At 49.0% G+C, this 25,856-nt stretch overlaps 2 protein-coding genes across 2 annotated transcripts in view; one reads left to right on the plus strand and one right to left on the minus strand.

Moving 5' to 3' along the window:
* Positions 1-10,495, plus strand: part of VCP (valosin containing protein) — a 28,216-nt gene extending 17,721 nt beyond the window's left edge. The window contains exons 8-17 of the mRNA XM_080973758.1: positions 2,792-2,925; positions 3,634-3,769; positions 4,930-5,042; positions 5,990-6,154; positions 6,257-6,379; positions 7,404-7,616; positions 7,731-8,039; positions 8,607-8,762; positions 8,873-9,027; positions 10,052-10,495. Coding sequence (XP_080829884.1) covers positions 2,792-2,925; positions 3,634-3,769; positions 4,930-5,042; positions 5,990-6,154; positions 6,257-6,379; positions 7,404-7,616; positions 7,731-8,039; positions 8,607-8,762; positions 8,873-9,027; positions 10,052-10,157 — 1,610 coding nt within the window. The 3' untranslated portion in view covers positions 10,158-10,495. The remainder of the gene's footprint in view (positions 1-2,791; positions 2,926-3,633; positions 3,770-4,929; positions 5,043-5,989; positions 6,155-6,256; positions 6,380-7,403; positions 7,617-7,730; positions 8,040-8,606; positions 8,763-8,872; positions 9,028-10,051) is intronic.
* A 5,257-nt stretch (positions 10,496-15,752) lies between these two features.
* On the minus strand, positions 15,753-21,332 carry LOC308457899 (protein huluwa-like; the record flags this gene model as incomplete). The annotated part of the gene is made up of 3 exons (XM_080972120.1): positions 15,753-16,006; positions 18,170-18,383; positions 20,820-21,332. The coding sequence occupies 3 exons, from the start codon at positions 21,330-21,332 to the stop codon at positions 15,849-15,851; spliced, it is 885 nt and encodes a 294-aa protein (XP_080828246.1). The 3' UTR covers positions 15,753-15,848.
* Between the last annotated feature and the right edge of the window lie 4,524 nt (positions 21,333-25,856).

Here is a 25,856-nt window from a genome sequence, read left to right on the forward strand (position 1 = left end):
GTCTGAGTTGCTGGGGTCATGCTCACGTTGACTCCTTCAGCTGTATGGCTAGCTTGATACTGAGCAAAAGGCAGTGAGGAGGAGAACAAGTGAGCCTTTCAAGTAGAGCCTGTTTTTAAAATGTCTTTCCTTGTGGACAAGACCTTTCACAAGAGTTAAATTTTCGGTATGGAGGATTCCTTGCTAAAATTACATCTCAGTTTCAGTATCTTCTTTCTCTGTTGGATGAGATTGCATCATATTGTGTATTGCTGCCAGGTGACTTTGGGCACTTTTTGGTATACTTGTGCTTCCTAGCCAGCTTGCAGTGATGCGCAGCTCCCTTTCCTCCTGGATCATCATGGTGGTTGCCCATGAGCAGGGGAGCAGAGCCCCCCTGCTGTGCTCTCCTTCTATAGAGCTGCTTCTCTCCACCTTTTGATATTAGTACCAAAGGGAGTTCTGTAAAATCCTGGATGAAGGCCAGAAGAGCACTGCATTGAGCACATGCTTCTCAGTCTAGGAACTGACACAGACTCTTCAGTTATTAGGTGACCTCAAAATAACCTAAATAAATAGCAAATGTTATCAATGCAATGTAGGGCAACAGCTCAAAATTACAATGTAGGCAGCAAATAAAATATAACAATATATCAAAATGCACCACTTTAACAGAGAACGTAGTACTAAACTCTTGGAAACAGCTGCCCATTTTCAGTTATAAGATCTCAACTCAGCCTTGCTTCAGGGGAGGATCCTTATTCTTCCCTTGGGTGCTGGGTGTTTATGAAAGGCTTTGCCAAACTCAGTTGTCAATAGAGAACCTGTCTCCTTGGAAACCTCACTTGCCCCTTGAGGAGCCTAAAGGAAGTACTTTGATCTATGCAGGTCAATTTCAGGTGAATAGAAAGTGGTGAGTCTACAGTGGTACCTCGGGTTGCAGACGCTTCAGGTTACAGACTCTGCTAAACCAGAAATAGTGCTTCAGGTTAAGAACTTTGCTTCAGGATGAAAACAGAAATCGTGCTCCGGCGGCAGCAAGAGGCCCCATTAGCTAAAGTGGTCTTCAGTTTAAGAACAGCTTCAGGTTAAGTATGGACCTCCAGAACGAATTAAGTACTTAACCCGAGGTACCACTGTACTCTCTGTTTTTGAATCGAAAATAGCTACATCAGTCTGCAGAGGTTCATTGGCTCAGTTCACACACAACCTTCAGCCAATCCATGACTTGGCATGTGTGTGCAGGCTCCCGGAGAGGAGATGGCAGCCGCTTTGTCCCTCTGGTCTGCTGCTGCATTTTTGTGAGTTGAACCATGGCTTGGCTTATCATGTTGTCTTGTTTCAGACAAACCACAAGCAGTGAAAGGAGAATAGACCTTGGTTACAGCTTGTGGCATGTCTGGAGTGAGACAAACTGTGAGCTTAGGTTTACAGGACATGCCAATCCAATCCATGGCTTAGCTCACAGCAGGGCGGCACCAGCAGCATGACTGGGAGAGGAGCTAAGCAGCCATGATCTTCCCTCCAGGAACCTACATTCTTGCACATTCACACTAAGCCGTAGTTGCATGTTAATGGAGTCATTGAAAGGCAGAGAGGAGAAATGGAAAGCCAGGATACGGAGCAGATGGAGTAGTTCCCAGACTGGAAGTTTGGGGCTGCCACTGTTGATCGGCTCAGGTGTTGGGTTGGAAAGGAGTTTGAGTGCTACGTGGACAGTGTTATGGACAAACAGTCCAACTGGGGTGACGAGCCAAATAATATCACACCACAGGTGGAAAAAGAAAAGGTTTGCTCAGACTGCAGTCAGAAGATACAGCGGAAATCCAGTTCCAAATCATGTACAAAGGTTACACGGCAAGGATCACACAGATTTATACATTTCAAATGCGTTGGTTCCAACTTGGTCACCTGGCTAAGGGGTTGATGGCATGTTTGGGGATTTCTCTAGCTTGTTCTGCTGATTATTAACGTGGTCAGTACCACGGTTAGAAACTGATATATGGAAGCTAGGAGCTAAAGGGCACCTTAAACCAAGATTAGGGCACGACAACAGAATGTCTAGGCGCCCTTTTTTTTAACAAGAATACAAAGCTGAAAATGAATGAACTGCAGCTAAGGTACTATGTTCATTTTTCACATGGTCTAGCCCTTCCCCTTCCCACCCCCCTAATATTCTTAATAGGGTCTTCTCCAGTCTTCAGAGAGTAGCTGGCAGTGGGGAGGCAGAAAAAGGTCCTTTCCTTCCATTCTGCAGTTTAAATCTGAAATCGTAGGCCCAGTATTGCACCCACAGCTCAGAAACTGCTCGCACTAATGAAATTCCCTGTTGCAAAATGCACCTAGAACAATGGGAGTGTCGAACAGTGGTCAGTACTATTTTTAGGGAAGAGAAAAGGACATGGTCACGAGATAGGGGAGTTCGGTGCCAGCAGCCTTCTGAAAGCTTTTGCTGACCACCGCAATGTAGTGCTTACGGGAGATTAGTCAGGAGGGTGAAAAAGTAACAGACAAATCAAAAGTTTTGGCTCTTCCCCATTCAAGCTGGGTTAAAATGTTACCGGGAAGGCCAAAACTAATATAGCTTGCTTGCTTCTAGCTAATTTCTGAGGCCAAAGCTAAAGTCCGCTGTATGTAGAAAAGATGGGGTCTCTTGCCTGATAGATGAGATGAAGCTGGGGTCTCTTTGGTTTTCCTCTTCTCAGGTTCCTACCAGCAGTGCTGCTTTAAACAGGACTGTGACTTGGGTTTGTCATTTGCGACTGCTGTCACCTTCTTCCTCTTTAAGTAACATACTGCCATTTTCCCACAGGGCCTGAGATTATGAGCAAGTTGGCGGGTGAGTCGGAGAGCAACCTGCGGAAGGCCTTTGAGGAAGCGGAGAAGAATGCTCCGGCAATCATCTTCATTGATGAGCTGGATGCCATTGCTCCAAAAAGAGAGAAGGTGAGTCTTCTGCCAATCCGTTGATGGAGCTCAGTTCTATGGCTACAGCACTTTGAGAAGGGATTCTTGAGCAAGTGGTGAGTGATAGGCTGGGGTGCAGGTGGCGCTTGGCTGTCCCAAGGCATGTTGAAGGCCCTCAGTCTGGACTTAAGCTCTCCGAATGTTCTGTCTCCTGCAATCAGGTATTGTAAGGAAGCTTAGCGTTCTTATGAGTTGCATGGCAGAGGAGCTACACTTCATTGCTAGGCCTAGTTAGGTTTTCTGCTTTGTAAACTGACCTTCTGAGAGGAGGGCTAGGCAGCACACCTACCCATTCTGGATGTTGATGGTGATGATAGGAGTTCTTGCCACAGTAGTAGTAGTAGTAGTAGCAGCAGTAGTAATTTATTACTTGTTCCCTTCCCATCTGACTGGTTTTCCCAGCCACTTTGGGCAGCTTGCAACAGAAAGGAGTTGGTGTTGGGTTGCCAGCATTTTCCTCCAGTTTGCGTTATGCATCTCGTAGGTCCTGAACTGAAGTCTGCATTTGATCCCATGTTTGCCCTAGAATTACTACTTGGGCTGGATTATCTTACTGCTTGGTTTTTAAGCTTGATTTTTGGGGGCCAGGGGAAAGGGTGGCTTGTGGTGAAGCTGTACCCCGACTTGTGCCTTGGGATCGGGCGCTTTCCTAGCAGATCTTCACACTATTGGCTGTTCTCTCCACAGACACATGGCGAAGTAGAACGGCGCATTGTGTCTCAGTTGCTTACACTTATGGATGGCCTGAAGCAGCGAGCGCATGTGATTGTAATGGCTGCTACCAACAGACCCAACAGCATTGATCCAGCACTCCGGCGATTTGGTAACTAGGCTTGTTCTGTTGTGAGGGTGTTACAGTGTGATAGATGTTGGCTCAATACTTGCAATAGTCTGTGGGTAACTTAAGTACTAGAGCAGACCTGCACAAAGCATGGATGCAGTGCAGTCTCCTTTATTAGTATTTTTAGCCCCTGGGAGAAATTTCAGGTTTGCTCAGCTTGTAAACTCCCAGTGCCACTTAAAAACAGAAAGCTGTGTACTGTATATGTACAAATCACAGTGCACCTTTGCTTAGACTTTCACATGATAGTGAGGGTACAGACGTGGTGGCAGGAGAGGAGTCGTAGCAGTGTAGCATTGTCAAGTTGGAAGGGACCCTGAGGGTTATCTAGTCCAACCCCCTGCAATGCAGGAATATGCAGCTGTCCCGTATGGGATTGAACCTGCAACCTTGGTGTTATCAGTACCATGCTCTAACCAACAGAGAGAGAGTGCACGCTTCTTGGTGGGCACCTTTCAAACAGACATTGCTTGATAGCAGAGAGCTGATTGCCTAGTTCGTATATGCAGCAGAAATGAATTTAAAAAACCATTTCCTGGATTGTACCACTTCCAGCTGCACCTGGAGATTTTCATGTGTGAATGCTGCTATGTAGAAAAACAGCATATTAAGGAAGGCTAAACTTGACTCTTTAAAAAACAAAAACAAAACCACCCTTCCTCTGATAAATATGAGAGAATGTGGAAGGCAGGATAAGTAACACTGACCCCATTAACCTTCTCTTTAAAATGTATATAATTATGTTTGGGAAAGGGTGTCTGTGTTAATGGCAGCTAATTTAACAAGTTGGATCAAATAACTTCCTTTTTCTTTCTTTTTTACTGAAAGAGACCTCTTTTCTTACCTTGGTCTTAAAACACATATTCTCTGAAATTGAATAGAGTTTCTTTTCAAGTCAATAATCGTACAAACACAGCCTGAAAGCACACTGCTGAGATAAAGCTTCTTCACTTGTTAAACATCATCTTGTTACCTTGTGGGGAATGTCCATTAACTGTTGTGTTTCCCTGAGGTCTTTTTAACACCCAGTGCTCCCATTTTGCTGTTCTGCGGCATGTGGGCTTGGCCTTGGTGGCCTTTGTGCATGGGGGAGTGACGTAAGTACAGAAGCAAATGTCAGTGTTGATTTTGGTGCCCCGCAGGTCGCTTTGATAGGGAGGTGGACATTGGCATTCCTGATGCTACTGGCCGCCTGGAGATCTTGCAGATTCACACCAAGAACATGAAGCTGGCTGATGATGTTGATCTGGAACAGGTTCGTTGGTTTCTTTTCTTGCCCCTATGTGATAAGGCTCACAAGCGTCATGATTTTTGGGGTCTTCTTCTTTCTTTCTTTTTTTTTAAAGCGTTTATTAATTTTCCAATAAAAACATCCAATTAACATATCAAATCAGATCCAATAAAAATAAAAAACTAAAATAAAAAAGGTCCAATTGTCTTCCAAATTGTAATAATTTTGTTTTGACTTCCCATGGTCTGAATTTCGAAGTGCATTCAACATCATAGTCCTGCCTCTCATCATCCTCAATGTTATTCATAATTCCATATCCGATTTTTCCCTTCCACATTTTGACTCTGGTTCTACGATCCTCATTCATGTCAGAAAACCGATACTTTTTTTTTCTATGGAGTGCAGATTTGTCCGTATATTGTACTCCTTCAGCTGTTTTTTCATCGCACCGCTTCATTTAATTGCATCCAATTTCAAAGTTCTGTCCAGCTCTTTGAGAGTTGTTATTTTGGCAGCTCCCAGATCGTTAATCTTTCCCGTCCAGGTGTTATCAAAGAAACAGAGAGAAATTTCCTTCTGTACCCTCCTTGTTGATTTATCTTAAACAGACTGTTTGCAATGCAGCCATATATCAGACAGTTAGCAATTGGCCTTTGGAATCTTCCCAGTCCTCCCTCCGGGCCCTAGAGGGGGGCTGCCAGACATCCATTTAGCCCTCTCTCTCGCTCGTAATCAAAAAAACATCTTTTTGCAAACCCCATATCAGCCCTGAATTATCGGAACGGCTGAAGTCCGATTGTGTGGGATCAGCCATTTTCCACCGCCGGAAACAGGAAGTCCGCGGTTCAGAGCATTTTGAGGGACCGATTTTTGGGGTCTTCTTGAGTGGTTGGAGCAGCTGGGTTCCTTTTCCTCAAGGAACTGCCGCTTGGAGCACCTGCTTACTCCTGCTTCTTCTTCTCCTGCTTCAGGTGGCTAATGAGACCCACGGCCATGTGGGTGCAGACTTGGCTGCTTTGTGCTCCGAGGCAGCTCTTCAGGCCATCCGGAAGAAGATGGATCTCATCGACCTTGAGGATGAGACCATTGATGCTGAAGTGATGAACTCGTTGGCTGTGACCATGGATGACTTCAGGGTAAGGGGGATGTGTCCATGTCTTCTCTCTGTGGGTGTGGGGGATCATGCCGGCAAATTGTGCATGTGTCAATGAACCACCTCTTTCCACCTCTCCTTGCAGTGGGCCCTGAGCCAGAGCAACCCCTCAGCCCTGCGCGAGACAGTGGTAGAAGTGCCACAAGTTACTTGGCAAGACATTGGAGGCTTGGAAGACGTCAAGCGAGAACTGCAGGAGCTTGTACAGGTGAGGCTGTTGATGTCAGACTCCCAGTTACCATCCTTAGACCAAGCTGAGGGCCTAGTCATGGGCAGCAGCATTGGTTATCAGTCACTCTTTTGCACAGGAAAATATAAATTGTTCTTTAAATATAAATGGATGCTACATTGGCGGGATATGGGGGGGGGAGAGCCGGATAACCAGATGTTCTTTGAACTTCTACTGTTTCTCGGTTAAAAGTGTAGGAGGTAGTCCTGACTAAGGGCTGCACATAGCTCTTGCACACCCTTCCAGTTACTGAACAGGGAGGCCCCACTGTCACATAAGCCTTCTCTGTTCTCTTGGCTGTTTAAGTGTATCTTGCTTGAATGGTTCTGTTTCTAATGCCTGCCAAGTCTTTTTACAAAACTCAGAGCCCTGTAATGAGACCTGCAGGTTTAGGGCCACATACTTGCCAAGGAACGTGGCTTATGTACTTTCTCTGCATTTATAAACGCAGCTGGCGATGTTCCTTTAGGATCCTGGGGGTAGCGCTCTCGTGGCTGACTTCAGAACAGAAGATCTCACTTTCTCTGAGCTTTTAAGCTGGATTGTTTTCAGTCACAGCATTACTTGTGTGTCATTTATGTTTGGCACCATATGGCTGCTCCAGTGTAAGCATCAGTTATATAATTTTGGGTTGTGCGTTTGTGGTGAGATTAACGACCATGACGCCATAAAATCCTCAATCTGCCGACCCCCAGGCCTTTACCAGGGTCACCAGCTTGTGCTCATCCAGTAGGTGAGGGGATGCCGGCTTATACTCCCGGGCTATTCTATAAGAAGTAGCAGCAGCAGCATGTGCGAGGAAAGAACAGACGTCCAACTCTGAGCGGATGTTGCACCTCTGCCTCTCTGTGGCTCAGTGAAGCATTGCTTGCTACTACAGAGCCCTTTCCAAGTGCTCCACGGCCACAAACAACACAGTGTGGCGAGGCCCTGAGCTCAGGATGTTCTCTCCTCCCTTCCCTTTAACCTTGTGGGGCTGATACTGATCTTCTTCCTTCCACAGTATCCAGTAGAGCATCCTGACAAATTCCTTAAGTTTGGCATGACCCCCTCCAAAGGGGTGTTGTTTTATGGGCCTCCTGGCTGTGGAAAGACCCTGCTGGCCAAAGCCATTGCCAACGAATGCCAGGCCAACTTCATCTCTATCAAGGGTCCAGAACTGCTCACCATGTGGTTTGGAGAGTCCGAGGCCAACGTGCGGGAGATCTTTGACAAGGTACAGCTCTCCCTGCTGGATTTTCCCACTGGCATTTCCATGCCAGGTCTGGTGAATTGGTTTCCTAGCGCTTGCATGTTTTGAGGTCTGACCGAGCATCCTTCCTCCACGCAGGCCCGCCAAGCTGCTCCCTGTGTGCTGTTCTTTGATGAGCTGGACTCCATTGCAAAGGCCCGTGGTGGAAACATAGGGGATGGTGGCGGCGCCGCAGACAGAGTCATCAACCAGATCCTAACAGAAATGGACGGCATGTCAACCAAAAAGAACGTTTTCATCATTGGCGCCACTAACCGGCCGGACATCATTGATCCCGCCATCCTGCGCCCTGGGCGCCTGGACCAGCTGATCTACATCCCACTGCCTGATGAGAAGTCTCGTGTGGCCATTCTCAAGGCCAACCTGAGGAAATCGCCTGTTGCCAAGGCAGGTTTTGGGCTGACAGGAATGCTGTGGGGGGTGGGGTACAGATAAATGTCACTTTTTGTGTCTGCAGAGAACTTAGGAGTCCTGCAGAGATCAGAGGTCATGACTTGGACCATGACGCAACTTTATTTAGCCTTCTGACGCCCCTCCAGTTTTTAATCAAGATGCATTGAAATATTTGCTTGCCAATTCTTCATGGTGGGAAAAGAAAAAGTATTTGCATTAGAGTGAAGGGTGGGATATCATTTTTTAAAAAATTCACCTTCTCATAGTTCATAGAATCTTAAGAGTTGGGAGGTACCCAAGGGTCATCTAGTCCAACCCTTCCTGACAACTGATTAAAGTTACTTTGTTCTGACAAACATTTGTCTTACTTGGCAATTGATTTGTGTTTTATGTAGTAAACCTCATTTTAAAATGTTTGTTTTTATCTGCTGCGCCTGTTTTTTGTTGCGCAGTTTTATTTCTTTTTATGCGGTGCACTGCCCTGCATGATGGAAATGCATTGGAAGGGCAGGGGATAAGTTGGCTTTATAAATTAATGTGGGACCTCCCGTGTTTCCTCAGGACGTGGACCTGGATTTTCTGGCTAAGATGACCAATGGCTTTTCAGGAGCCGATTTAACTGAAATTTGCCAGCGGGCCTGTAAGCTGGCCATCCGGGAGTCGATTGAGAACGAGATCAGGCGGGAGAGGGAGAGGCAGACCAACCCTTCTGCCATGGTGAGTGTCTTTGGACTTGTGGTGGATATTAACTCTTGGGGTGGGAAGGGGGGGTTGACTGTGGCTGTTGGTGGCACCTTGTGCTCCTAACTGTGACTTTGCCGGTTTAGGAAGTGGAGGAGGATGACCCAGTCCCTGAGATCCGGCGTGATCACTTTGAGGAGGCCATGCGCTTCGCCCGCCGCTCAGTCAGCGACAACGATATCCGCAAATATGAGATGTTTGCACAGACCCTTCAGCAGAGCCGCGGCTTTGGTAGCTTCAGGTGAGCAGAGCATCTTGGCATAGACTTTGTGTCCTCCCTCTTAGTAGCTCTTCATATTACATGGGACTTCATTTATGACCCTGGGTTTTTGGAGAGGTCCAAAAGAGGTCCACCACAGCTGGTGTCAAAAATGTGCAACTTGTGGTTCTGTGGTGTACAGAGCTGCTTTTCCTACTGGGCCTTTGCACAGTACCTTCTGTCAGAAAAGTGCTGTCCACATTCCAAAACCTATCTTGCCATGAGAGCTTACAGCTCCCAGTAGACGGGACGAGGAACGCAGTGATTGCCATCGCTACTTGTGTTTCCCCAGTACGAGGTGTTGGGTCCCCCTCCCCCTTTATCAAGATGGTATTTGCAGCTTTTGGAAGAGTATGTTTATGTGAATCCGTGAATTAATTTTTATTAATTTTTTTACCAAAATGGCATGACTGTTGTGCAGGTTTAAGCTGCTTGGTACTTAGAGTTTAGTGAGAGGGGACTGGATCTGTTTGTAGATCTCTTCCCTCTGTAGCCCAGCACTGCTGCCGTATCCCCTCCCCTCCCTGTTACTACCCAGGATCTCTGTCATCCTGAGGTGTCCCTTGTAGCTCTGTGCCTTCACGACAGAGTGAAGGGCCTGCATGGAACTGAGCAGAGGGGGAACCCATTTGTGTGGCTCCTCCTTCCACAGCAAGGTGTAAAATGGGATGAAGCATACAGGACATGTGATGTCTTGACGCTTGGCCAGAGAGCCAGAAACCCAGAGGGCTCTGAGATGGCACTTTGAGGTAGGGCGTCTGCCATGCATTTCTGTGTCACAGCAAAGGTGGGGAACTGGATCTGGCCAGAGGGCCAGACCCAGAAGTGGCCAGCTGTTGAGGGCCACTTTGACAGGTCAGGTAATTTGAGACTTTCGAGCCACAGCTGCGAAGGGAGAACTGGTCATGGGGAAGAAGGTGGCTGTGGCTTACCCCAAGCAGCCTTGATGGCCTCCTGCTCCGTGGAAGGTATTCAACAGCTGCTCTTCTCTGGCTGTTCTTTGCAGATTCCCATCAGGTAACCAGGGTGGTGCTGGACCCAGCCAGGGCACCGGAGGCACCGGTGGTGGGAACGTATACAGTGAAGACAACGATGACGACCTCTATGGTTAAAGTGCTGCCAGAGCGGACCAAACTGCAGAGCAGGCCGTGTTGTACAGGGCGATTCCAATGGTCAGTGGACTCCTGGCTTCTTCATTCCTTGGTCAGACCCGTTTAGCTGCGTGCCAGACTCTGTCAGCAGGAGTCTGTTGCTGCTGCTGCAAATGCAATGTTGGTTGGGAGGCAGGTGGGCGGGCAGTTGAGGAACTGACTACACTTCTGGGAAATTTCTGTTCTAGTTTTATGGCAGAATCAGCAGCTTTAGCAACGGGTACAATAGCCTGTAAAAACAAAAAGTTTGAAAGTTTAAAACCCACAAAAATAAATTAAAAAAAATCCCATAAGTTCAAGTTGGCATTGGTCTTCCTTCCTTCCTTCCTTCCTTCCTGTTGGTCGTTTTTCTGCTGCTTTGGCCATCCGGGCTGCCTGTGCAGTTTTAGGACAGCAGGACTCCTAGTGCTTTTAACAGTCAGTTTGTACAGGACTTCCAGGGATTCTTTCAGTAGAAAATATTTAAAGTTTGCCAGGAGTGGAAGCTCATGCCTGATAATAGTGTTTCTGTAAGCAGAGGTGGTACTTTAGGGTCACAAGAGGAAGGGGATGTGCTTGAAGGCTTTGCTCACGTGTGGGAGGGAGGTGTTAGTGCCACCCTGAAGGTCAGGGTTTTCTGTGCCCCAACCGGGATTTGCTCCATGAACTTCATCTCTGCAGCTTGTGTCATCTTCTTGGTTGCAGGGTTTATGGTCTCCATTAGGACTTAGTAGTGTTACAAACGCTGTGGTTTGCACACAAGCCTACAGTTTTCACATGGAATCTGACAGTTCTAAGGATCTTTTGACATTAAGACCGGGGTGCATCCTGGAATTTTGCACCCCAACAGTTGACAAAGAAAGATAAAGCAAAAATAAAGGTACTGGATCAAAAAAGGGACTTTGTAGACGACACACAAACAGGCTCAGTTTAAAATGAATCCAACAGTTGTTCTTACAAGCATGCCATAGGGGGAAAATGTGGGTGTGGTCCGATAAAGGGACAAGGGGGTCTTGGTGGTGGTGTTACTTGCTTGTTAGAAAGAGATGGGGAAGTTGTCCGGGGAGGATGGGTAGAGATATTATAGGGCTTTGGTAAAGTTCTTGGGTAAAACCAAAGGAAGGCAGATGAGACAGATTAAGAAAGGGACCTGTTTGGGTTAAAACAGCAGTTGTACCAGGATGGGGGATAGCGAGGATTTTGCCAGCTGATGGACTTGCCAGATGTAAAAGATGCAATACCTGTCCTCGTTGTGTGTGGTGGGGATTTGGTGGGCTGGAGTTGTGGGTACCTCTTCAGCGGCAAATGGGATAGATGGGAGAATGGAGGGAGAACCAGGGGCTTGTTGGCTCACAGCTCTTTAACGGGTGCACTAACTCTTAAGAGGTTTGAAACTTTGCTTTTGAAGGGGCTGAATTGTTGGGGCATAATCAGTGCAGGGCGTTCCTTCAGTTCTGTGGGAACAAAGACAATAAAACACATTTACCCAACATACTTCACTTAACTTCCATAATACTGGCCCTGTGGCTGACTTTTGAGGCATGAATCAGTAGGACCACCTGTGTAGAACTTAAACGTGTTCTGGGAGAGCTTGAATAGGAGAAGCTTCCAGTGGATTGTACCCTACAAGGCATAGAACCACAAAACAAAAGTTGGTGATGAAATGATCCTAACAATCTGCACATAAACAACCTTTCAATGTTGGAATACTGAGAAAAGGGCCTCACTTTCATAGAACACAATTTCGGAGCAGGAACAGCTGGCAATTAATAAGCTGTTGGGCCTGCCCTCTTATTATCTTCATGTTCACCGTTTTTGTCATTTGGTGGCTGAATTCCACCCCCAGACCAATTATTACAATTTCAGGAACTCTGTTTGCTTGTGTCCTTCTTGGAATATGGCTCTGTTTTTTGTTTGTGTTTACAATGGTTCTTTCTCTGAAGAAATCCAAGGGTTGAAGTAGAGGTTCTTTCCCTTTTTACTTATCCTTCTGTGTTGGCACCACAAGCTAGAATTATGTTAGAGACACCCCCTTCAACTTAACGATGCCTCATCAGAAGTAGGCATCAGCATGCCTTGTGGGTAGGAAGAAGAGTTGGTCAAAAGTCTGCACCAAGAGCTAGCATCTGGTGGGGACCTGGGCTGGATGGAAGGGATTTCTCTTTCTTCACCAAATGCCAGCGCTCTCTCATCACGGTGCTCAGAAACACTGCAACTGCTAGATGCAGTTCTAGGCTAGTTCATCAGCATTTAAAGCTGAAGTTTTCGATTCTGGTTCACATGCTAACTTTAGAGGTGGTTTGGGGGCTGGTTATTTTGAACCAGAGCAGATTACATTGCATACAGATCCACGTAACCTTGTGCAGATAGAATGAAAAGTACCTGTTTTGCCCCTTTCCCAACCACTTCTGCTGTAAATGGCACTCGCGTAAGGCTACCTCTCAAAGTGATTAGATACACCTTTGCACATAGACTTTTTCATTCCCAAATCCACATCTGACAGGACACAGCTGTGTGTACATTGAATGTTACCGTGGGAGCTAATACAGTTAATGCATATATTTATTTACCCTGTTCTTCAGCTGAAAAGAGGTTCCCAAACTTGTTTACCAATACAAGAGTCCCTGCCCTCAGGCTTACTGACTAAAAGGTGTGACACTAAAACTTGCATCAGTTCCTCTACACAAATCCATGGTTTGAATGCACTGTTCACAGTACTGGTTGCCACATCTCAGAAAAGTTACTGTAAATCTGGGAAATGTGCATAAAAGGGTGACCAAAATGATCGAGAGGCAGAAGAAACTCCCTCAGGAAAGCTTACAACTATTGTGACTTTTCAGTTGAGAAGAAAAGTAAGCTGGGAACAACAGGATGGAGGTGTATCTCAGGGCAGGCATGTCCAACCAGTAGGTCGCGATGTACTGGTAGATCTCCGGCTGATCCTGGTAGATTGCAGGACCCTTATCGATCGTGGGATTAAATAAAGTTTACCGAAAGTTAAAAGCTGAAGAACTCTGGGCTCAAGAACTCTGGGCAATCCTCCACAAAAAAGCTCAAGAACTCTGGGCAATCTACCCACCCCATGCATGCTCCTCCTCCCTCCAAAGACAACGTGTAGATCACTGCCAGTTTTTTTTATACGTACTGGGAATAAATCAGTCTCTTGGGAGTTGGATGTGCCTGTCATAGGGGAATGGGATTAGGGTGAGGAGGAGCCTCATATAATACCTGAGAGCATCCAGTTAAACTGAAAGATTTGCTCTTTTTTAACACAGGGCAGAGTTAATGAAATTTTCTGCCACTTGCAACAAAACACAATTGCAATATCAGAACCAAAATGCTTCTGAATGCCGTTTGCACAGCTGTTGTTGCCTTCGTCTCCTACTTGTGAGATGCCAGTTAGGACATTTGCTTGGCTGCTGTGAGAACAGGATGCTAGGCTAGAGGGAACCCCTTGAAGCCTGATCTACCAAGGCCACTCTTTAGTTTAAATATATATATAACTTACGTGTTTGGGTGTGCTTTTTTATAGAGGCTCATCCATGAGTGTTCCTACAGATGGGCACTACAGGACATCACATGAAAGAGCTAAACTAACCTATTTGATAAACCTCTCCTTCAGGATGACTTGTGACATGTTTTGTGGCTCTCACCTCTGTGTCCTCTTTGTGATATTGGGCACAATTGCAATTTGGAACCTTGGGCAAAAGACGTCTTGCTTCTGTGATCAAGCCAGACATTTCTGAGTAGAGAACTGGCTGTGTTGCTTATCAAATCAGCAGGATAGAAATCCTTAGCAATTCCAAGTAACACCTCACTATGACTTACTTTGAGCTGCTGTGAGAGAAGCTGGTTGTATTTGAGAGTCAAATTAAAGGCAGAAAAAGAACTGCTGCTCTTGGGACCCCTCTTTTCCAGCTTTGATAAAGAATAGTATTATCTATTTGTTTTTCTCAACAACCCAGTTACCAGTTTTGCATTCAGAGTGTTCAGGTTCAAAAGCCACCTTCTCTGGTTTTTACTCTTGAAAATAAGCAATCTTTTTTCCGGACTTTGGTTGCTATAGGAATATGGGAATCTTCCGTTAACACTCCCTTAATTGGCTCAGCCAATGCTATTTTTGTCCTGCGCTTCCACCCCTTTTCACTCCATGGAACCGAGGAGCTATTCAAAGGGAAACTGAAGTTGGAGATCTTTAGCCTTGTGGGCTAGTGGTTTGCATGGAAGCTCTCCCCAAGAGCAAAAGGAAAGAGCCATTTGTTTTCTGGAATTACACAGGAAACCTGGCTGCTAGAACATCTTATCTATTGTGAGTAGGATTAGGGCTCAAGCAAGCACCTGTTTTACCTCATTTGTGCTGACCTAACTCAATTCTCAATGGTTCCAAAACAAGCAAAAACAAAATTTCAAGCACAGAGAAATAATGTTAATAAAATTTACTCAGAACCTGCCTCAAGGGTGTTCTTAAATGAAGCTACCACATTTCAGCAAGAGAGGGGCGTACTTCAGATCTTCTCTAGACCACGGCAACTTGGTTGTTCTGTAACCTCAGCACTTAGAAATCAGCAGGAAATGTCAAGGACTGCCCCCTTAATGTATAAGGATGCACGCTTCGGTTTTTCCTCTTAACCTGCATCCCAGTTTCTGCTGCTCAGCCTGGAGGAACAGCCCTCTGCTTTCCAAAAGTCTTGCCCAAAGTCTTGCTTCTCACCCCTGCTTGAGAGACTCCATCAGATACTTTCAAGCTCTTTTCCAGGCTACAAAAGCTTAGTGTGTGAACGAAAAGTGGGCAGGGGCAGGAGAGAAAAGCTAACTGAGGATTTTCTAATGGATGAATTAATGTGCTTTCTCTGGGGGGCCCATTCAACACTCTCTTTCCAGGTAAGACCAAGAGCCTTTGGGTAAAATGAGTAACATGCTGGGGCGCTCCTGCCTACACGCATTGCAGGGGATTGGACTAGATGCCCCTTTGGGGTCCCTTCCAACTCTACAATTCCTTGATTCTTCAAAAAGCAGCTGAGCAGAGAATAAAAGCTCCAGCATCTTCTTTAATAAAACACAAGTTGATAGAACACAAGTCTGGTACTACATGATACAGCGAGGGAGGCAGATTCCCCAGAGGGCTTCCTTTCTCCCTCCCACCCACAAGACAGGCCTGTGCAAAAAATAGTGCCAGGAGTATCTGTGTTCTCTTTAATGCAAGTCCCTGCCACCAATTCCTGTTGAGAGTTCCTGCCATCCAAGACCTGCTCAGATGGACCCTCCCTGTAAAATGTGCCCCAATTCCCCTTAAATCCTTTTTGTTTCCATGCTAGCGCAAGTGTCCCTTTGCTTAAACCGATTGTGTGAAGGGATTAGCAATTGATGGGGTGGGCAGCCATGCATTTGTGGCTGCGTTTGTGCAAAGAAATGCAGGGCTTTGAGGGAGAGTGCAAATCAAGTGTGCATCAAGGAGATGTGCAAATCTCATTCTGAATTTGACATTAAGACAAGAATTTTCTTTTAGCAGCCAGTGCTTAACAGATAAAATACACAATAAATAAATAAATAAATAAATAAACAAACACACAAAATAAATTAAGTTAAAAACTTGGGCAGGCATTTCTGTGGAAAGGGCTGGGTGTGTGTATGAGAGCCACTGGCCCACAACCCACCCGCTGCCACTGCCCTGGGCTAGAGCCAGTATTGCTTGCTGTGAATGGGAGGCAGCTGCCGACTGAGCTGGTCTTCTCTCTTGTAGGTGGGGTCATAATAGTCCCACTCAAACAGCCGACCCAACAGGGGTGTTCCTGGACTTGCTTCGCAATCTGACAAGATCCTCACAGAGACACCTGCAAAAGACAGGTGGGAGGGGAGAAGAAGCCACTCAAATACTAGCCAAACATGCCAGCAGCCCTGCTAATTTAGCTACCATTATGGCTGCTTTGTTCCCCAATTGTCGTGGGTCCTTATGTAGCCAAAACAGGCCAATTCCTACACAGGAGAAAAGCATCCGCAGGCTTTTGGGGGGGGGGGGGGACTCCCAAGGTTTGCAGGACAAAAAAAACAGAAAAACTTTCAGGGTGCTCCCCCCCCGCCATGCCAATGAGGACTTAGCAATGAGGGGGGACAATGTCGCCTGGGATGGATTGTCCTCTAAAAGAACCTAACAGATCCCGCTTCCAGTTTCACACTGAATGCCAAAGAGACGAGTGCCTGTCTTTGCTGCTTGGGAGGGGGGAGAATTCTGAAGAGAGAAAATGACATCATGCTGCCAAATCACAGCTTTGCTCAAATTCCTGGATTTTCCAATTGCTTTATGTGGGCAATTCTCGCTTTGATTCTGGGAGAGGAAGAAAAGGGGCCTAAACTTAGACACTCCAGGAACTGGAAGCTGGCCATATTCCGTGAATCATTCCATGTTATGGTTGAGTGCTTTTGAGCCATTGAATGTTGGAGGTGGAAACAATGGAGGGGGTGGGGGCCCCTATCTCCCTATCCTGAACTCTCTCCCCACCCAGAAATATTTAATGGGTTGAGTGCTGGTACCTAGCCCCAATTCTCCTTTAAGAGCAGCAGGGCAAGTTTTCTAAAAATGCCCAGTATGCATCCACTTGATGGAAAGGAGAGCAGCAAGAGATGATCTGTGTGCTTCATGAGCCCAACATTATTCGACAGGAACCAAGTCTTCCAATATGCTGGAAGGCAGCCCCAGCAGAGGGCCACGGGCCTGGCTTGAAGCATTTTATCCTGCCATTACACACCGGCAAGGACCGTTTGTGCCTACTGATCTCGAAATAAAAAATGGTGCCTGGGAGGAAGATGACCAGGAAGAATAAGAGGATTGAACAGGACATGGGAGGGAGGGACGTGGGAGCTGAATCAACTGGGAACGCCAAAGCTGGAAAAGAAGCTATTGGAAACTGGGCATCAGTCAGCTGCTCAAGGAAGTGATGGCACCAGCGCTGCAAGGCTTAACATCCTGCCCAGCACCTGTAATACCACTGTAGCAGTCAAGTACAGCATTTCCTGTTTGCCCAGAGTGGACACATGGGGATGTTACTCCAGCCAGGAGGACTTCCTGTCACACCTGTCTGGCGCATCCTCCCTCTGCGTGTGACCAGTTAGATGAGCGTGACCCTGGGAGACCCCATAAAAGGGCCAGGCACGCAGCCATCTTTCTCTTGTTGCTCTTGATGCCATTTCTTCTCTTGATACTGTTCTCTTGATGTTCTTTTGCTGTCTGCTGGCTCTCAGCCAGCAGCACATGGGCTCAATCCCCATATGGGATAAACTCACACTCTCTTGTGCAGCTAAAAGCTAAAGCCTGCCTTCAGGATCATACTGTGAACTGAATGTAAGTAAACTTCTTATCATTGCTTTTCAAGGAGTCGTTGTTTTAAGAGGGAATAAAGGGGAATTTACCAGGAACAATCCAATCTGGACAAGTCAGACTGAATTGCTTAACTCAAGCGATTCAAACGAATCTACCAGCTAGCTTCCTGCTATGTACAAGGGAATGTGCTCTGCTACTAGCTCACTAGCATGAATGAGGAAGGATAATATTTAATCAGTATATCCTCTCCTACTATCCACAACATTCCCACGGCAGCAGGGTCACCCCAAGCTCAGTCCATTGAACTCAGACTAGAGGATGCCTCTGAATATCAGCTGCTGGGACCACAGGAGAGGAGAGGGCTCTTGTGTTTGGGTTCAGCTCATGGGGTTTCTCTGGCCTGATCCAGCAACTCATCTTATGTACTTATTTCTTGCCCTGTCTTTGTTGGAGGGGGAACAACTTTGCCCTTCCCTGGGCAATATTCACCCTATTTCCTGCAGCTGGCTCTCCTGGGACGAGAGTTTTATCCTCCCCTCAAATTCCTTTCCTGCTCACCACCAGCCACCTTCTTTCACCCAAGGTGCCCAGGGCTGAACACAACAGAATCTAACCCCCACTGGGCAGTCTGTAAAAAGCAGCCCCCACTCCCAGGCCTGAGGTGTTGGCACTCACTCACCAGCACTGGCACCAAAGTCCGAGTCCAGGCCTGGTCCTTGAGAGGCTGTGAAGTTTGCAGAGTTGAGCTGCGCCCTCTGGTCCTCACATCGGATGCTGCTGCCGTGCTCAAAAGGCACCGCTTGTGGGTGGGTGGCAGACGCTGACCTGCTACTGCGGCAAACCTTGTTCTGGGTGCTGGTGTGGCAGCGGCTGAATGTGCTATCTGGGATACCCTGAAAACCAAACAGAGTGATTCCAAATGAAGAGTTCAGCTCAGTGATAGGGAATCTGCCTTGCATGCAGAAAGACCCTCGTCTGAAACCCTGGAGAGCAGCTGCCATCCGTGTAGACAGTACTGTGCTAGATAAACCCAGGCCTGACTCCATCTTCTCTGGAGAAGACAGAGGGTCCATTTTGTGCCTTGCCCTATGGTTACCATTATGCCATAAAGCCTACACAACCAAGGCCACTAGACTCCAAGAGGGCAAGTCCAGTGCTGGAGGAGAGCTCTATGAGCTTCTAGAAATGGGAAACTGTTAGTGGCAAGGGGGGAAAAACAGGTATAAGAGGAGAATTACTGGATGCCAAGATCCAGGTTTGGGGCAAGTACTCTGTGGTGGGAGAACCCCCAACAGAGATTTAAAACCACAAATTATGCAGCAAAGAAAAGCATGGAAATAGCCTATAGTAGACCTTTGAAATATTCCCTAAGTTCCTTCCAAAGTTCCCCTCTTCCTCTAGCGTAGAAAAAGACTACACATTTGAGAAGTTAAAAAATGGTTTACTTACAAACTCTCAGATTCATGTGCTTTTCCATGTAGCATTCCATGGGGAGGGGGGTTGGGGGTTTCCAGGCAGTAAAACTTGGTTTCGTTACAGAGTTGAAAGTCCTAAATTATTGGTAAAGGAACTCAAGAGAGGCTGGTGAGAGCCATGTGGTCTGAGCGTGGGGCAACTCACATGTTGGGTGAGGCAGCCTCCTCAGACGGCTCTCCTCAAGCAGCAGTCCACCTGTTCTGCCACTCAGCTCCACCACTGGTCTCTCCAACTTCTAGGGGCAGATAGGGACTGGTGGCAAAGTTCTGCAGAATGCCCCACCTCCTGCCAAGTTGGTGAGAGGGGTGGCGTTCTGCCAAAAGCTAGGCTGATGGGGAGATCTCCTCCCATTCCTGGCAATGTGGTTGGTGGAGCTTTGCCCCAGCTTCTGCTGAAAGGAGGTGCTGATGCAAAGCCCTGCTGCCCGGCTAGAATCTTGCTTTGTTTTAAAGGGAAAGAGCATCGCTCCCTGGAAGAGCATACAGTTCTCATGCAGGGCATCTCAACAGCATGTCCAGGCAGGGAAAAGAGAGAGAGAGAGAGAGAGAGAGAGAGAGAGAGAGAGAGAGAGAGAGCGCTGCTGGAATAATGCTGTAGATGGACCCAGTTTATATTCATTTCCTAAAATCTACACAGCCCTCAATTGTAAAAGAAATAAACTCTTCACGGTATTTAACCCCTACTAGGTTAGCAAAAATGTATAGAACTGCTACAAATACATGTTGGAAATGCAAAGAGAAAGAAGGCACTTTCTACCATATGTGGTGGATGTGCAAGATAACAAGAGAATTCTGGGAAATGATATAAAATGAGTTGAAAAAAATGTTTAAGGTAACTTTTGTGAAAAACCCAGAAGCTTTTTTATTAGGAATTATAGGTGAAGAGATACCAAAGGAGCAGAAAAGACTATTCATGGATGCCACGACAGCTGTGATGATGCTTTTTGCCCAGAGATGGAAGGAAGATAAACTCCTAACCAGAGAAGAATGGATAATCAAAATGGCAAAATTGACCGGGAGGATCAGAAACCAAGAAGATAAGAAATTTAACAAAGAATGGGGGGAAATTATAGGTTATCTTCAAGAACACTGTAAATATTTAAAAACGTTAGCAGGATTGTCATAAAACTTGTAACAATTCTATGGTTAAAACTGGAAATTTGAAGAAAATTTGGGTAACATTATAAGATACAGCAGATAAAGATTTACAATGGAACCCCCAGAGGGGTGGAGGAAGTCCAAGGATTCAGTGGATCCTATGTATGCATAAAAATTGATTGTATTTGAATGTAAATAATACTTGTAAAAGGTAAAGGTAAAGGAACCCCTGACCATTAGGTCTAGTCGTGGCCGACTCTGGGGTTGTGGTGCTCATCGTGCTTTATTGGCCGAGGGAACCGGCGTACAGCTTCCAGGTCATGTGGCCAGCAGGACTGAGCTGCTTCTGGCGAACCAGAGCAGCGCACGGAAACGCCGTTTACCTTCCTGCCGGAGCGGTACCTGTTTATCTACTTGCACTTTGACGTGCTTTCGAACTGCTAGGTTGGCAGGAGCAGGGACCGAGCCACGGGAGCTCACCCCATGGCAGGGATTCAAACCACCAAACTTCTGATCGGCAAGTCCTAGGCTCTGTGGTTTAACCCACAGCGCCATGCGCGTCCAAAAATACTTGTAAAACAATACTTGTAAAACTTAATTAAAAAAAGAAAAAACTCTCCAAGCAGTTTACAAAAGATAAAATGGTCAAGACTCAGCATAAAACACCTTCCTCGGGGAGAGAGGAAGAGCAGCAGCCCCCAAGCAATGTTTGCCACTCGCCCCCCCCCCCCCCCATTATCTCAACCGCTTACTTACCCCAGTCCCTGAGCCACTCTCGGGCGTGTTGGGGGGCACCAAGATGGGATGCTTGTCCTGGTCACTGGAGGAGGAAACGGTTCCCCGGGACGCCCCATTCCCCGGGTGGCCCCTCAGCGGAGCTTGGCTGCTGCGATGGGGCCTGGGCGCCCCCCTAGACCGAGACCCCGAGGATGCAGCCGCCCCCCTGCTGCCGGACAAGGGGAGCGGGAAGGCACGGGGGGCCCCGGGACCCTCGGCTGGCTGCAGGAGCTGCTGCAGGACGACCCTGCCGTTGCCATCCTGCCTCAGCACAGCGCTGCCCGAGACCACCTGGAAGAGCCGGGGGGAAGCCGGGGGGGCCTGGCCGAGCTCCCGCCTCCCCACCCTTCGGCAGGTGGGTCTCCAGCCCAGCAAGAGCAGGAGGTTCAGGAGGAAGAGGAGAAGAAGGCAGGGGATGAGCAAGCCCACCAGCAGGCGGAGGGTGGGCTGCAAGGCGCGCGCCTGCTCCTCCACACCCGCCGGGGGATCCATTCTGGCCCGTTAAATGTGGGCAGGGGTTTCTGGCTGCGCGAGGGAGGGAGAGGCTGAGGATGGGGCTTAAGCGCGCGCAGCTGGGCCGCCGAGCCTGCTCCGGCTCACAACCAGAATGGGATTCAGGTGCTGAGGGAGGCTGGGAAAGGGACGCGCCGCTTCTGCAAAAGGGATCTCAGCTGCCTTGTGGGTTGCAGCTGAGGACGCCCGGAAGGGAAACCGCAAAAAAAGTTGGGCCCTTTGGTAACCTATTGTGGGCCCGATCCTGTGCATGTTTACTCAAAGGTAAAAAGCCCGTTGAATTCAATTGGCCACATTCCAAAGGAACTTGGCGCACGGCTGCAGCCTGCGACCCTCACCCAAGTTGCGTACTTTGGCGCTTCATCCTATCCGCACTGGCCTGGGGGAACCGAAGAGCCTGGCCTGAGATCCCCAATGATAATGATAAATTTATAATTTATACCCCGCCATCTGGCTGGGTGGCTTCCAGCAAAATGACTGACCTTCAGAGACATAACTGCCTCTGACAGTGGAGGGGTAAATAGCCATCCTGGCTGGCGGCCACCGGAAGCCTTATCCTCTTCCATAAATTCATCTAGTCCTCTTTTAAAGTCAGCCGAGTCTTGTGGGAGGGAGTTCCGCAGTTTAACTCTGCACTGCGTGAAGGACTTTCTTTTCTCCGTCCTGAATCTTCCAGCAATCGGCTTGCCTGGATGTCCACGAACTTCTAGTGCTATGGGAACTTTTCTGCGCCTGCTTTCTCCATGCAACGCCTAATCCTGAAGGCTTCTGTCATGCCGCCGCTTCCTCGCTTTTTCTCTAAGCTAAAATCTTCATCTGTTGATTGCTGGGGATGAAGCTGCTGCTGAAAGCACAGGGTTTTTCTCTGGTCAGTTGGTCACTAAACACGCTGGGTGTGTGAATCTACACTGCTGCAAACTTTCCTAACAGCGTGAGACTCTATGCACGCTCACTTGGAAGCAAGTTCCGCCCAAGTTCACAAGGTTCAAGAGTCCAGTCCAGGGGCCAGATGGCTGCTTCTCCTTGCTACCGCTGTGCGCAATGGTTGTGTGGGGCAGAAGAGGCCAGGGTCCATGCATCTTTAAGAGTGAAGGCTAGGGAGGGTCCCCAAGGCCTCCCCCTCCCCACTCCCCGGTGCGCAAAGGGGCCGCGTTCCTGGGCAGCGATTCTCCAGCCACGCGGCAGGGGGCGCTCTCCCATCGCTCAGAGGCTGGCAGGGCTCCCAGATGGTCCCGATGGGACACGTGCACTTTCCTCTATGGGGGTCTCTGCTTCCCTGACCTGACTGGCATGTGCTCTCCAAACCCTGTGCTTGGAATACCCTCTTATTAACACCCGTCCCATCTTTGACCCCAGCCCGACCCATTTCCTTTTCCAACACCACATCCCTCTCCCGTTAAGGATGCTCGTGCCAGAACTTGCTCCTAAGCCCAATGCGCGGCTGAGCTGTCCTTTGGGGCGGGGCGGTGTTCTTTCCCTCCCCCTTTCCCCTGAGTCCTGATCCAGACTTCTGTTGGGGTCTCAGATTTGTTTATTTATTGCATTTCATTCCCACCTTTCCTGCGAGGAGCTCAAGGTGGCCCAAATCGTTCTCCCCCTCCTCGTTCAATCCTCACAACCCTGTGAGGAAGGTTAGGCTGAGAGGCAGGGACCAGCCACCAAGGCTACCCTGTGGCTAAGTGACGATCTGAACCCTGGTCGTTCAGGTCCGAGTCAGGCACTCTAACCCCTGCACCACGCTGCCTCTCATTGGATTGTGCTTGGGACTGTAAGCCCGTGGCCAGGGGTGGTGCCTGCTGCCGCCGATGGATTCATCCAGACCAAAAGGGTGCGAGCTTGCGATGTATAGGCTGAAAGACCTGAGTTTCCTTTCTTTGGCTGCGCTTCCTGCATTGCAGCAGGTTGGGCTAGATGACCCCTGAGGCCCCTTCCTACAATTCTATGGTCCTATGAAGAGTGTGTGCCCTCCCTATGGCTCATCCCATCCATGGCTAGCGCTCTCCTTTCCTTGAGGAGTGTCTCTCTCTTTCTCCAGCCGTTTGTGGCCTGGCTGGGCCTTTGGTTTGCTTGGCACCCTCTCCCTAATGGGCACGTGGCCCTGATCGGCCCCCAGAGCGGTGCCATCTGGGACGTCGGCAAAGACGCCGGCAGGGTGGCAGAAGCACCGTCTGCTGTTTCGGCGCAGAGACTGGCTGTGCCGCCAGGAGTCAGCTGACGCAGTTTCCATGTTCCCAGAACAGCCTGGGCAGGCAGCAGGAAGTGGCAGAACTGCCAGAACTCAGCGAGGGACAAGGAGTCTGGCTTCTCTCAGGGGGACCAAAACACTGGGGAGTCACTGGCAGCCCTCGCTTCCTAAGCACCATTGAGCAGTGGGCCTAGGAGCCGTGGAAGTGAATGGCCACCAGTTCTTCTGCATGTAACACATGGTTAAACTATGGAACTCTCCTGCAGGAGGAGAGAATGGCCAACAATCTAGATGGCTTTAAAACAGGATTGGGCAGGGAGGAGAGGCCTTTTCTAGAATCTTTAGCCGGTGTGCCCAGAGTAAGGTAAAGGGTAAAGGGACCCCTGACCGTTAGGTCCAGTCGTGGCTGACTCTGGGGTTGCGGCGCTCATCTCGCTTTATTGGCTGAGGGAGCCGGCGTATAGCTTCCGGGTCATGTGGCCAGCATGACTGAGCCGCTTCTGGCGAACCAGAGCAGTGCACGGAAACGCCGTTTACCTTCCTGCCGGAGCGGTACCTATTTATCTACTTGCACATGACGTGCTTTTGAACTGCTAGGTTGGCAGGAGCAGGGACCGAGCGACGGGGCTACGCCCCTGCCCCTCCAAGAACACATTGTAAAGAGCATCTGATGTGAATCAGCCTAAGCCCTGAATGAAGAGGAACGTGTTTCACCTGGTGCCTAAAGGTGTATAAGGCAGGCGGCAGTTGAGCCTCCCTGGGGAGAGCATCCCACAAGTGGGGCGCTTGAGGCATGGGGCACCTTGAGTCCTTCTCCTCTGTCCCTGGAGCAGCCCGAGCCAAAGGACAAGATGGTGCCCCCCCCCCCACTTCTGTGCACAAAATCTGACAGGACTGGGAGCTGAATCTAGGCTAGCAGACCCCGTGGCCGACATTCCTAGGCAATTTCTGCCTCCCAAGGTAGCGGCCTCCCTCTGTCTCGTGGAAGCGCCATTCCTGCTCCGCACCCTCACGGTGGCCTTGCCATGGGCAAAGCAGGGGGCAGGGCTCCTTTCCCAAACCTGCTTCTGCCCCCTCTGAGCCCCAACTGAATGTGAAGGGGCTCCTTCTCCTCTCCCTGCCCCTCCCCAAACCGCCTTGGGGTCAGGAGGAAAGAGGAGGCCTCCTCATCCTCTGAACCCAGTTCCTGTGTTGTGGGAGGCAGGGGAGGGCAAAAGATGCCCACCTCACCACTTCCCCACAACCCTAGAACTTCTTCCAGGAAGGGGGGCGGCACTGGTGATGCCTGTCCGTCATTCGAGACTCCCCATTTTCTCTGCAGGACAGCAAAAGGGAACGCTCCTCAGGGTGTTCTCGGTGCCAAAGCTAAGCCTTGGAACAAGTGATCAAGACCTCTGGGCATGCACAGAGTGCCTTTCTTTTTGGTCATATCTAGGTTAAGGGCAGGGACGCGGGTGGCGCTGTGGGTTAAACCACTGAGCCTAGACTTGCCGATCAGACGGTCGGCGGTTCGAATCCCCATTACAGGGTGAGCTCCCGTTGCTCGGTCCCTGCTCCTGCCAACCTAGCAGTTCGAAAGCACATCAAAGTGCAAGTAGATAAATAGGTACCACTCCGGCGGGAAGGTAAACGGCGTTTCCGTGCGCTGCTCTAGTTCGCCAGAAGCGGCTTAGTCCTGCTGGCCACATGATCCGGAAGCTGTACGCCGGCTCCCTCAGCCAATAAAACAAGATGAGCGCCGCAACTCCAGAGTCGGTCACGACTGGACCTAACGGTCAGGGGTCCTTTAGGTTAAGGGCAGAGGTATCCTGGTAGACAGGAGATGGGTTCGAAAGGGAAAGGTCTTCCAGGGACGCCACGCAGCCTTGCTGGCAGCATCAGAGACCCAGACGGTGATGGCGCTGCGTCCCTGGGGCCTTGGCACCCTTCATCTGTGATGTCTGTGCCACCAGCTTCCGCCACCCACTTGCTGCCAGCCCCTGCCGACGACGGGGAGCCGCGCGCTGCCAGACACCCCCACCTGCTTTGTGCAAGCACACCAATACACAATCCCCCGCCTGACTGCAGCTGAGGCTGCCAAGCCGCATGCCTTGCTCAGGAACTGGAGGGGGTGCAGCAGCTTTCTAGCCCCCCAGGTGGTGGAAGGGGGCAGTGAGGGACATGAGCCGCTTGGACGGTGACTTGTCCTTTGTGGAAGGAGGCCTGGGAGAAAACAGGCCTGGCTCAGGGTGGGAGTTGGTGGGAGGGACCCTGGCCTTGGCCTCGCCCTGAGCAAAGAGAGCGGGTGATCACCTGGCTCACAAGCAGGCCTCTCCCCA

Source organism: Podarcis pityusensis (assembly GCF_964106645.2).
Source record: "Podarcis pityusensis genome assembly, chromosome: 11".
Lineage (NCBI taxonomy): Eukaryota > Metazoa > Chordata > Lepidosauria > Squamata > Lacertidae > Podarcis > Podarcis pityusensis.